Below are 12,817 nucleotides of genomic sequence, written 5' to 3' on the forward strand. Positions count from 1 at the left end.
CGGGTAGCTGCAGCGTAGCGTAGCGGAGGCGGGGCCACAGTAGCGGTAGGTCAATTACCCCAGGGGTGGAGATCGAAATCGGTGGGAAATTTGGACTCAACAATTTCAAACGACAATATCTCAACTTCAAACGGCTGTACATTCGTAAATACTTGTTTCCGTGTTCCAAATTTTTGTTCTTCATAATTAGCATCACACAATCTTCATACAAAAAAAAAATAATAATAATAAAAGAAAGAATAGTAGATATTTTTCGGTCAAGAAGGTTGAAACACTGCATACCCACAACATGAGTCAAGATTTACCGCTATATTATGTGTTCCGGAAGCAAAGAAAGGAATAAAAAAAATCACTCTGTATGTGAAAAATTGTTTTGTTTTTTTTGTGTTAAAAGCATAAAGGCAACTTGAACTATGTTCTGCAACACCCAATTGGGTAAAACTATCAAAGCCGGGAATCAAATTTCTTCAAATTTACAGGCAAAAGTACTTACGGAATTGAGTTTCTGTGTAATTTCGGAAGGTCGTAGAAGTGTTTTCTCGCATTTTCCGACGTATTTGGCTGCTAATTCTTGTATTTTTCTATAATAATGTCCGTCCGATGCACGAAACCTGTTGCTTGCATTTCCATCCATGTACTTCAACCGGAACTATCTGTGAATGGTTCATGGGGCTATCCGTCTGCTACCCGTGCATAATGTATAATTTCCACCGGTGACGAACACGATAGTAGGTATTTTTTGGTCAAGAAGGTTGAAACACTGCATACCCACAACATTAGTCAAGATGTGCCCGCTATATTGTGTGTTCCGGAAGCAAAGAAAGGAATAAAAAAATCACTCTGTATGTGAAAAATTGTGTTTGTTTTCGTGTAAAAAGCATAATTGCACCTTGAAATATGTTCCGAAATACCCAATTGGGTAAAACTATTGAAGCTGGGAATCAGATTTCTTCAAATTTACAGGAGAAAGTACTTACGGAATTGAGTTTCTGTGTAATTTCAGAAGGTCGTAGGAGTGTTTTCTCGCATTTTCCAACGTATTTTGCCGCTAATTCATGTATTTTTCTATAATAATGTCCGTCCGATGCACGAAAGCTGTTGCTTGCATTTCCATCCATGTACAATTCCCGGCTTTGATAGTTTTAAACCAAAATTATTTAGCTATAGTCGGGACGCGCTAGCAAGCGGCGTGGGACCACCCACTCTGGTAGCGACGCGCTGTTGCCGGATTGACCTACTTCAGGATTCTCGCGAGCCCACAGAAACATGAGGAAGGCTGAACTACTGCTGCTCCTTATGTTACACAAACCCCAGTTCCCCATATATCGAATAGACAAGCTTGCAGAAGAAGCGGGACATACGGTGGTCCGTCTCCCGCCTTATCATTGTATGTACAATGCAATCGAACTTATTTGGGCACAGGTCAAAGGGCTGGTAGCACAAAGGAACACTTTGCCATCTTTTACACCGTCTAAAATTTTGGAATTGACAGAACAGGCTATCGGGGATGTGACAGCAGATAGGTGGCGTTCGGCTATAGAACACACAAGGAAGATTATTTCCGAAGCATGGGAAAAGGAGGGAGTTCAAGAGCAGCAAATGGAGGATTTTGTAATTTCACTTGGGCGGGAAGACAGCAGTGACAGTAGTAGCTCAGATGAAGATGTTCCTTTACTAACCAACAATGAAGATGATCTTGGGATAGCGCCACTGCAATGGTAGCCGGTAAGCAAAAACAACTGATTCTTTAACTACTACTTCTGTTCTTTCATTCATTTTTTATGTTTTTACATACAGGTAGCCTCAAAGCATTAATAACACATGTACCAAATGTATCATTAATGTTAAGGAAATCGAGCAATTGCCAAGCGTTTCGTTGTAATTTATTGAACTCTGTATTGCCAGAGCCTGTATTCTCATATAGCTCCCAAATTATCTCACTTCACACACCCGTGCCTCCCCGATGGCACAGTGGTAGGGTAAGTCTTGTCGCCTTGTAATCAAGTAGTCCTGGGTTTGATACCCTGTCGAGGCACATAGTGGTTCGGATCCCACTTCCAGATTAGCCGTAGTGTGCATAAAGTGGACTTTAAAACACCAACTCAATCAATCAATTCACACACAATTGATTTGTTCTTGATAAATTCATCTCCGTAATACAGTAACTCACTCAGTTCTGTAAAATTCTGTTTTGGAGGTGAATTTTTGTAGGTTCCTCAAAATATAATTTCAAAACGTGTTAACGAAACGAAGTTGTACGTAATTTTTTTATACGTAATTTGCCCTAATTTTCAAGAAATACATTTCATTTGTAAGTCCTGAAGCTTCAACAATCGCGGCGTGACAATGAAGGCAAAGAGAGGCGGCATGAAATCAAAGGAGAACGATTTGCCACAGTGTTGTTCATAACACAAGACGCATTTTCTTTTGTTGGTAATTGTGATACGATACAACATAAGTAAAAAGATGCCGGTAGCTGATGCTTGCAATGTACCATAATAAAAACACTACAAAGGTTCTTTCAGTGAAGGTTTTCTGTTGCTGTGTAGAGCAGGAAGATAAAATATTTATTTCATGCTTGCCAGAATGCCCGAGCTTGCCAACAGCTGACTAGCCTGTCCGTGTGTTTGTGCGAACGTGGCAACGTAGAAACCCCCCAGCCACATGGCAGCCAACGAGGAGACAGAATTTGGTCACGTTCTGCCGTTCTGCGTCCTGATTGCACGCCGCTTCTTATCGCGTCCGTACAGTAGTTGCAAAATATGAGATGGCGAACCTCTTAAACTCACGAACGAAATAGGTTTGTCGCAACTGGGTAACTGCGTAACAGGTACCAAAACTTCAATGTTTTCCAAAAAAACAAGAACCTGTTTAATAGGAAAAAAAACGGTAACGATTAGATAAGCCGGAAACACATCTCTTGAAATTTACAGGAGAAAAGACGTGTAAGTACTTACAGAATTGAGTTCTTGTGGACTTTCTGAAGCCGGGGAAATTGTTTTTTCGAGTCGTGCAACTTATTTGGCCTGTAAGTAAGGTATTTTTCGTTACTCATGCATCTCCGTTGGACGATAGCTCGTGCCACCATTGCCGTCGACTACGTGAATCAAATGTTCCTTGCGTTCGATTATGTAACCCCCTGTCAGTGTAGCAACCACACGGTAGTTTGATAGGATGACGTGTCAAGGTTGCGTTGTGAAAATGTTCCCGGATATTGAAGACCCACAAGATTTTTTAACCACTTGCCCGACACATTATTTTACCAAAAATGGTCCATATTTTACACATTTTTTTATTGCGTGTTTGTAATGTACCGATATCGGCAATTAAGGAACAGTACCGAAATTCTATTTTTGGGGTCAAATAAGGTTACAAAACTATTCAAAAAACCTCCATAATTATTAACCCAAGTTATCTCGTACATACATGGAAAGTACTACAAATGTTTGAAAATAGCATATAAACTGTGGAAAATAAAATGTCTTCACATTTTAATGTTGTCCCAGTTTACAGACTATCACACATACTGTCTCACATCAAATGCTACCCACAGTGTGATAAACCCGAAAGCATGGGCTAACACAGAGTGCAATCTGGGCAATAGTATCTTGACTCGCGATGAATCTTCTTTCCTCTCGCATCCCAAACTCGGCAACACACGGTGCACTGTTTCATTGGGTTTTGCTTCTTATCCATCGGGGGAAGGTATTCAGGGAAGTGTCGTCCAGACAGGCGGTGGGGTGTTGGGGTGGTGCTAGGTCTGCCACTTGATGGAAGCATACCATCTGAATGGTACTGCTTGATAATTTCACTCACAATTTCCATTCGGAACTGAAGGTGCGATTTTGTACCACCTGTCTTGGTGTAAACCACGTATGAATTCCAAAGAGACAGATCCAACAGATATAATGGTAAAATTTACTATCCTTCGGACAGCTCTAATTTTTTCGTTTCGTCAATTTTTGACATTCGTACTTACGTATCTGCTTCGCGGAACATTCCTGAAGGTGTATCAACGTTGTTTTGATGAAAGTAAGAGCAATTTTTCACATTACCAGTACTTCTTTCTTCTAACCTTTCTCCTTGCCTCACACACAATATGGAGCGTACATAATGACGCGTCGGGCTTGTCTTTTCTCGATTTTCAATTGTTATGCAGTGTTTCAACCTTTGGAACCCAACAAATGCCCGTGAACAAAGTTCATCATATCTATTTCTTTTTTTTTTTTTTCGCAATCTTTTATGAAGAAAATTGTAATCTTTCGTGGTGTTATCCGTGAATCATTTTTGGGGCTATCCGTCCTGGAATAAGTGGGAAACATCTAGAAATTGCAAAATAAGCGAAAATAAGACGTTAGTAACTGAACTAACCTAACCACACGCCAAAGGTTCGTGGGGCTAGCGCAGGGCATGAAATTTCAAGTTTGAAGTCAGTCTAAAATCTTTGGTCACCACTATTTTATATTGATAAATAATACAAATATGAGCAATTATTAAAAAGAACATACCTTAGGAATTAATGTTTGTGTAGCGCTGTCGTTCTGCACAAAAGTACCACTTATCAATCGCAGCTGCTGGGTCAAACTCTGAGCAAATCATCTAGTGTCTCAGTCTTCAGAGAGTTCCTGTAAGCAGTCTTAAGTCTGTTGTGACAGCTGAAACCTCTCTCACATGAAGCTGCGCTCACTGGTAGAACAGCACAAAATGTTAAAATCTGGAGCAAATTGGGGAATCTTGCTGAACACTCCTCACTGTGAATCTTCTCCAGCATCTGATTCAAAGTCAGAGAAGGAAACAAAAGTTTGTATTCTGCCCACTCTGCTAACAGAACATCCAATTTCTCTTTGGGAGGCCAAACAAAGGTATCGAAAACATGCAGAGATGCAATCACATCTGTTGATATAGATTGCAATCTTTCTTTGATGTACACCTTCGCATTGTTAATTAAGTTTCCTCTAACAGTCTGAAACTCTTGCTCTCCATTTTGAATGTTTGTGAGCTGCAAATCCCTGATCTGCCCTGAAATGGATACATGGTCCAAAAAATCTTGTTCGCTTGGTCCAACATTAGATTCCAGGTCAACCAAAACTGAAATACAGTGTTCAATTCTTACTTTCAGAGATGAAATCAAAAGATTCTTATTTTGTAGTGCCACGCTTAAAGGGTTCAATTTCCTGTAGAAATCCAAAAAGAAGTACAGAAGCTTAACAAATTTGAATTGCTTCAAACGTTTCAGCAAACCCTTAGCTTTAGCGCCATCATTGTCTTTTCCATGGGCCACCTGTTCAAGATGGGTAACAACAGCTTTCCATGATTGCAAGAGAGCTCTTACAGCACTTTCTTTGCTGGCTAAACACCTAATAGTGTGGATATCACTCAGTTTTAGAATTTCGTCTCCAATAACTTCTGCTGTTTCTCTCAAGAGGTGAAGTCTTTTAGCAGAGCCATGATAAAACTGAAAAATATTCCTAATCACGGAATCAAATGCTCTAAGATATTCAACTTCACCACACGCATCCAACACAGCTAACTGCAAACGGTGTGCAAGGCAATGAATATTTACCATTTTATTACAAATAGCTTTCATTTGCACAGCCAATCCTGATTTGTGCCCGACCATATTTGCTGCACCATCAGTACCCAAGTCATGATAGTCACGAAGCATGATGGTGTACGAAGGTGTACGCGCAAAACACTATTCTCCGTCGGAGAATTAATTTTCAACGAACAACATGAATTTTAGCTATGAAACATTCCCACATCACACAAAACACCTTCCCGATGTTCGACAATGCTACAGGAACTTATTACGGTAAGTAGTCTCTTCTGTAAAAATAAATCAATGTGTCCGAAGGATAGTAACAAGTACCAAAATGGGTAAGTACCAGTGGTAAAATTAAGGAAATAAATGAGTGAAAGGTGTCCGGGCGTTATCACATATTTACCCTTCCGTGAATGGTTTGTGGAACAATTTTCGACTCAAAATGTTTTGTGAATAGCTTGTGCGGCATTTATAGGTTCATAGGTTTGGAAACACTGCACATCAGCTGACGACAGACAACGTGAGTCAAGATTTGGCCGCTGAATTAGCAACGACAAATAAATAATTATAATGTTAAAAATACCGCTTTTTTCATGGAAAAAAAGTGATCCCAACTTGAAAAATGTTCCGCTATGCATATGAGGTAAGCAGAAATGATTTTTATTTGAAAATAAACGAGTTAAATGTGTCTCCGGCATATGTAACTGTTACCAAAAAAACATCCATTTTAAAATACCAGGTTTTTGCTATCACATATAACCTAATTGTCAACTTGATGGTATTACATCAGAAGACCCATAAAACCTACGAAATGTCAATTTGATTTATATCTCCGCCTACTAAACACCTTAATGGATGCACGAAATATAGTGAAAATATGTAACTACTTTAAGAGTTAAATCATAATAGTGTCAACGACGTCTAATATAATTTTAAATATACGAATATACAGCTTGATAAACTGAAACTTAAAATGTAGTCACTGGCAAAGGAGTTGACATTTTAAAGAGTACCTTTTCAAAACATCAACTACGTTAGAGCTGACTGATATAAATGTTCTAATTTAATTCCACGCATATTACACAAACAACAGTTAACAGCAACGAAGAGAGATGTACTTAATACAATTATATATCAGCTTAAATTATATTACCTGCTCCTGCTCCGCTGCTAAGGGAGCGGCCATGTTTTGATTTGACAGGCACAGGTTCAAGCAACTTCCTATTTTGAACACAGAATACTTTACACAAATATTACGTCATACACTCAAGTCCATTAGTGGTGACGTCACAAGCAGACGACGAGCTGGAACTGAGTCTTCACAACGAGAGAACGTGTTTTCTTCCTATGGAATTCAATGCTTTTTTTCTAGGGGTGTGCGGGATCCCGAAAAGTCGGGACCGGGATCGGGAAAAATATTTCCCGTCCCGACCCCGACTTCGGGAAATACCGAATGATAATTTTAAAGGTACTATTATCGTATGGGTGAAACACCTACGAATCATATATTTCGGACTTCTTTACATTGCTAACGTGTTGCGGAACATTTCTTAAGGCGAAATAATGCATTTCTAACTAAGATAATGTTTATTTTCTCTATTTACGAGTACTTACTGTTACTTGTTGTTTCGAATCTGTAACACATTATGGCCGTGATAGCATACTGGTTTAGGGGGCGTTCTGAGAGTGTTTTGTCGATTTATGCAGTGGTGCAACCTCGTTCACCGGAAAATATCTACTTTCGTGCCCCTATTTGAAATTATGCTAATACGTCGCATTTACGTGTAGAACTTGTAAAATAACCTTGCGATTTACCACGTTCATTGTCCATAAACAGCAATTCGGAACCATCTTCCTTTCGCAATTCGGAACCATCTTTCTTTCGCAATTCGTTAATGCTCTTCCTTTACGCACAACACTCTTGCAACCTTGAATATTGACGTCAGACGAGGAATGCCTACGTGGTTAGGTTAGGCCTGTTAGGTTAGGTTCCATTAGCATAAATACAAAGAAAAAATAATATTTTCGCTAAGAGACGCGTTACCTTTGTATTGCCTAACATGAAAAAGGTCTTTCCTGTGACGTCAGAACACAATGTTGCTAGAGTGTTGTGCGATAAGTGACACCCATTCGGGTCGGAACCATCTTTCTTTCGAAATTTGTTAATGCTCTTCCTTTACGCACAACCATCTTGCAACCTTGAATATTGACGTCAGACGAGGAATGCCTACGTGGTTAGGTTAGGCCTGTTGGGTTAGGTTCCATTAGCATAGATACAAAGAAAAATTATTTTTTTCGCTAAGAGACGCGTTAGCTTGTATTGCCTAACATGAAAAAGATCTTTCCTGTGACGTCAGAACACAATGTTGCTAGAGTGTTGTGCGATAAGTGACACCAATTCGGGTCGGAACCATCTTTCTTTCGAAATTTGTTAATGCTCTTCCTTTACGCACAACCATCTTGCAACCTTGAATATTGACGTCAGACGAGGAATGCCTACGTGGTTAGGTTAGGCCTGTTGGGTTAGGTTCCATTAGCATAGATACAAAGAAAAATTATTTTTTTCGCTAAGAGACGCGTTAGCTTGTATTGCCTAACATGAAAAAGATCTTTCCTGTGACGTCAGAACACAATGTTGCTAGAGTGTTGTGCGATAAGTGACACCCATTCGGGTCGGAACCATCTTTCTTTCGTAATTCGTTAATTCTCTTCCTTTACGCACAACAATCTTGCAACCTTGAATATTGACGTCAGACGAGGAATGCCTACGTGGTTAGGTTAGGCCTGTTAGGTTAGGTTCCATTAGCATAAATACAAAGAAAAATTGTAAAAACAGCTCTCTCCTGTGACGTCCGAACACAATGTTGCTACAATGTGGTGCGATAAGTGACACCCTTTGGGAAAAATGGCTTGTTCCGAACTCGACAGGTGGTTCTAGTGAAAACACGGCGAGGCTGAAACACTGGCTACGGGGTTGCATCGTCTTAACACACGGAACATTGCACTCTCATGCAAAAAGCAAATGGCGGGAGCAGAAACAGCGTGTCGGACAGAGATTTTCGCAGAAAACAAAACGCATTCACATTAAAATGGATCAAATCTACATTCAGGAACTTCCAAAACGCTCAAGAAAATGATTTCCGTAAGTACTTTCTCCTGTAAATTTGAAGGAAATTTGAAGGAATCCGTTTTACCCATACGATAATGTTACCATTTTGAAAAGTCGTTAATTCTCTACGTTTTCTGCATTATAAGCTTCTAGAACTTATCGGAAATTGTTAGCTTTTATGCAAGAAATGCAAAAACAATCACTGGAATTGGAAATCACGTGTAGTATTCGAGATTTCCAGAGCTTCGGGAAATGTTGAACACTTCCCGTCCCGAAAATTTCCAGACCTTGTCGGTAAATGGCGAATTTTTCCCGTCCCGAATGTCGGGATTTTTTAGATACAGGTAGCTCGAAGCATTAATAACACATGTACCAAATGTATCATTAATGTTACGAAAATCGAGCAATTCCCAAGCGTTTCGTTGTAATTTATTGAACTCTGTATTGCCAGAACCTGTATTGTCATGTAGCTTCCAAAATTAATTCACTTAACACACCCACATGTGCCTCCCCGATGGTACAGTGGTAGGGTAAGCGTCGTCGCCTTGTAATCAAGGAGTCCTGGGTTCGATGCCCTGTCGAGGCACATAGTGGTTCGGATCCCACTTCCAACTGTAGGTCCATTCCAGATTAGCCGTAGTGTGCATAAAGTGGAATTTAAAACACCAACTCAATCAATCAATTCACACACAATTGATATGTTCTTGATTACATTGGATTGTAGTTTACATAGAATACGAAGACAATGTAAAGTGCATTAGATTTAAGTTTCAAGAGTTTCATGAAAGGAAAGTGACATTTTTGACTATATTGGTTCCTAATGAAATGAAAAGAAACCTATTTACAACAAAATTTCTCTTCTCTTTTATTATCAACCATGGAAGAAGATAAATAGTGTGCAAAAACAACAACAGATGGCAGTCATTAGGCAAGAGTGGTCTTTTCCCCATAAAACACTAGAATATTTCCTATATTAGGTTTCTTCCTAGGTGAGAACTTGTTCGAATTTGGAAAAAAGAGTATGAAAAGTTCTCCTCACATATCTGCAACTGATATACAATATAATTTCCTTTTAATTCCAGGGCGCCCTTTGCTAAGTTATAACCTTTAGCCATGTTGTTTACATAGATTACGTAATCTACGTGTATAAAATAGTCTACATGTAGAATGTAGACTATCGTTGTTTACATGTAGACGCACATCACTGACACAGCCTCTGTTTTAGAGGTGAATTTTTGTACGTTCCGCAAAATATATTTTAAAAACTTGTTAACGAAACGAAGTTGTACGTAATTTGTTTATACGTAATTCGCCCTAATTTTCAAGAAATACATTTCATTTGTACGTTCTGAAGCTTCAACAATCGCAGCGTGACAAAGAAGGCAAAGAGAGGCGGCATGAAATCAAAGGAGAACGATTTGCCATAGTGTTGTTCATAACACAAGACGCATTTTCTTTTGTTGGTAATTGTGATACGATACAACACAAGTAAAAATATCGGTAGCTGATGCTTGCAATGTACCATAATAAAAACACAACAAAGGTTCTTTCAGTGAAGGTTTTCGGTTGCTGTGTAGAGGAGGAAGAGAAAATGTTTCATGCTTGCCAGAAGGTAAAATTAACGTTAACAATAACCTACAAGAAACTTCAGATTCAAACTTCTAGATTCGTTAATTTATCACTTTACGCCGGAAATAACATATATTAGCATACTGATACGTACGTGCTTAATTTCGCGTGACGTTTTATTTTTTCCCGAGCTTGCCAAGAGCTGATTAGTCTGTCCGCCTGTTTGTGCGAACGTGGCAACGCAGAAAACCCCCAGCCACATGGCAGCCAAGGAGGAGACAGAATTTGGTCATAGAATTTGGTCACGTTCTGCCGTTCTGCGTTCTGATTGCACACCGCTTCTTATCGCGGACCGACTGTAGCTTTCCTTGACTGGATTCTGTGGAACAGAATGGACATTTCCACTCAATTTTTTTTACAGCAATTTTAAAAACTACACCCCGGAAAAATGACCCCTGCAAGTTCTCGCGTTTCTCTGCGTCCAGTTTAAGGCAGAAACGGGACATCTAAAGTTCGAGGCTAGCGTTGCGTTGAAAAACACGCCCCGCCATGTTAATACGTCACTACTCAGAGAGAGCTCGTTTGTCGTCTGCTTCGACCGTCCAGTTTAAAGCGGGGAGCCCACGGTGAGCGAACATGTGCAGCAGTTTTACAAATCTGTACAGATTTAAATAATGGAAGAAGGAGCGATATTGGATTGGATTGGATTGGTTTGGTGTTTTAAGTCCACTTTGTGCACAGTAAGGCTAATCGGGACTGGACCTACAGTTTATAGTGGGATACGAACCACTATGTGCCTCCACCGGGTATCGAACCCGGGACCCTTAGATTACAAGGCAACGACGCTACCACTGCGCCATCGGGGAGGCCCTGGAGCGATATTGGAAAGGAGAGCTATGCTTTGTAATGATCATTCTTCCATGAAATATCCCCGCTGCTCATGTCCAAGATAAATGATAGGGTTCTGCTGCGTGCGTGTTCTCAGGTCATGCAAAAAATATTGCTTGTAAAACTTTCAAAAATATATATATTAATATTTTAAATGAAGTATTTACTTCATTTAAATTAATTTATGTAATTTAATGTTTTTTTTAAATATTTCTAAATTTACACCAAAAATGTTCGGAGTAAATTTGTAATATTCGTTCACAGAAATGAGAGGGGTTAAGATTCCTTCTTTGCCAACGCCTTAAGTTCAGGGTCAGGAGACGCCACTGGTCGAGAGTCAAACCTGGAACATGCGACTTCCTCAGATAAATCATGAATTTTGTGTATAATAATTACAACGCCAGTTCATTCCTGGTAATTCTGAATCTGCGGTTTGGTTTGCATGTGGGTCATTCCATGTCAAATCATCCAGAATTTTGTGAAAATGTCACCCACGATCTCCGATTTTGATGAAATTCGGTATACATATAGAACTTTTTATGCCTATTACAAAAATGACAACTTTTTTGAGATTGGTCAAGGGGTTCAGAAATTACGAGTTTTTAAAAATCTCCGTGTACGCCACATGCGGCTCCACTTTGAATGACACGCATTAGGTTATAAATTATAGTATCTTCTCTCAGGCTTGCCGTAGAAACTTAAAGTTTCTTTTCTTTTGCTCAGGATAGTGTAAGCTTTCATTTGAAATAAGGTTTCAGATCAGTGTATCAATAATCATGTATTTTATGTATAGTTTCATGTATTTTTTTAGAAAAATAAATGACTAACTTCAAGAGCGAATTTCGTGCAATGCCCCTCTTCAATTTCCCCCAAATTTTATATACAGGTAGCTCAGAGTGCGTACTAATGTTTGATGGAAAAATTGGGATGGGCGGTTCAGAGACAGGGTGATAAAAAAATCATTTGCATTAAAAGTTAATCTTATGAAAAATGCTTATGTATTTAGCACAAAGTCTGAAGTACAATATGTTTTGAAGTATAATATTCAAAATTTCTGCTCACTATGTGTGAAGGTAAGCATAGGCGTAACCTGGCGGGGGCAAAGGGAATCATTTGCCCTATCCAAAATTTATTTATTTATTTATTTATTTTATTTATTTATTTATTGAGAAAATTTCGGATACAGCACGTAGCCATTTTACACTGAAATCAGTAACAATGAAAATAACAAAAAAGAACAAAAATAAAAATAGCAAAATAAGACAAAATATTAATATAAATAAGTCAAGATAGCACAATTAAATATTATTTAGCAACATATCTTCTGATGGTTGACCGAAAGGCATATTCTGTGGAAAATACATCAGCACTTGATGGGAGGTTGTTATATTGAGTGGGAAGTCTGTGGAAGAGCGATCTTTTTTGAATTTCCAGTCTTGGCTTTTTTGTGTAAAATAGATTTGTGTTGCGTGTTGAGCGCATAGGCACTCGAAAGTGGAATTCCTGGAGGAGTGTGTTGCAACGGATTTTGCCATTGATAATTTTGTAAAGATACCTAAAATCGTTCAGTAAACGGCGCTGATAGGGAGTCTGTAGGTTTAGAAAGGCCAGGAGATGTGGTGTTGGAAAGTTGCGTAATGAGGGAACCCTGTAACGAACTATAGCTAGGAAAAAGTTAAGAACAGAATCAATTCTGGAGAGCTGAGTGG

General features: G+C 39.1%; 1 protein-coding gene across 2 annotated transcripts in view; it reads right to left on the minus strand.

Moving 5' to 3' along the window:
• Positions 1 to 6,765, minus strand: part of Ptpmeg2 (Protein tyrosine phosphatase Meg2) — a 279,584-nt gene extending 272,819 nt beyond the window's left edge. For both annotated transcript variants that reach the window (XM_083118341.1, XM_083118340.1), the window contains exon 1: positions 6,696 to 6,765. In XM_083118341.1, coding sequence (XP_082974467.1) covers positions 6,696 to 6,728 — 33 coding nt within the window. In that variant the 5' untranslated portion in view covers positions 6,729 to 6,765. The remainder of the gene's footprint in view (positions 1 to 6,695) is intronic.
• Between the last annotated feature and the right edge of the window lie 6,052 nt (positions 6,766 to 12,817).

The sequence above is a fragment of the Lepisma saccharinum genome, chromosome 3, assembly GCF_977018435.1.
Source record: "Lepisma saccharinum chromosome 3, izLepSacc3.1, whole genome shotgun sequence".
NCBI classification, from domain to species: domain Eukaryota; kingdom Metazoa; phylum Arthropoda; class Insecta; order Zygentoma; family Lepismatidae; genus Lepisma; species Lepisma saccharinum.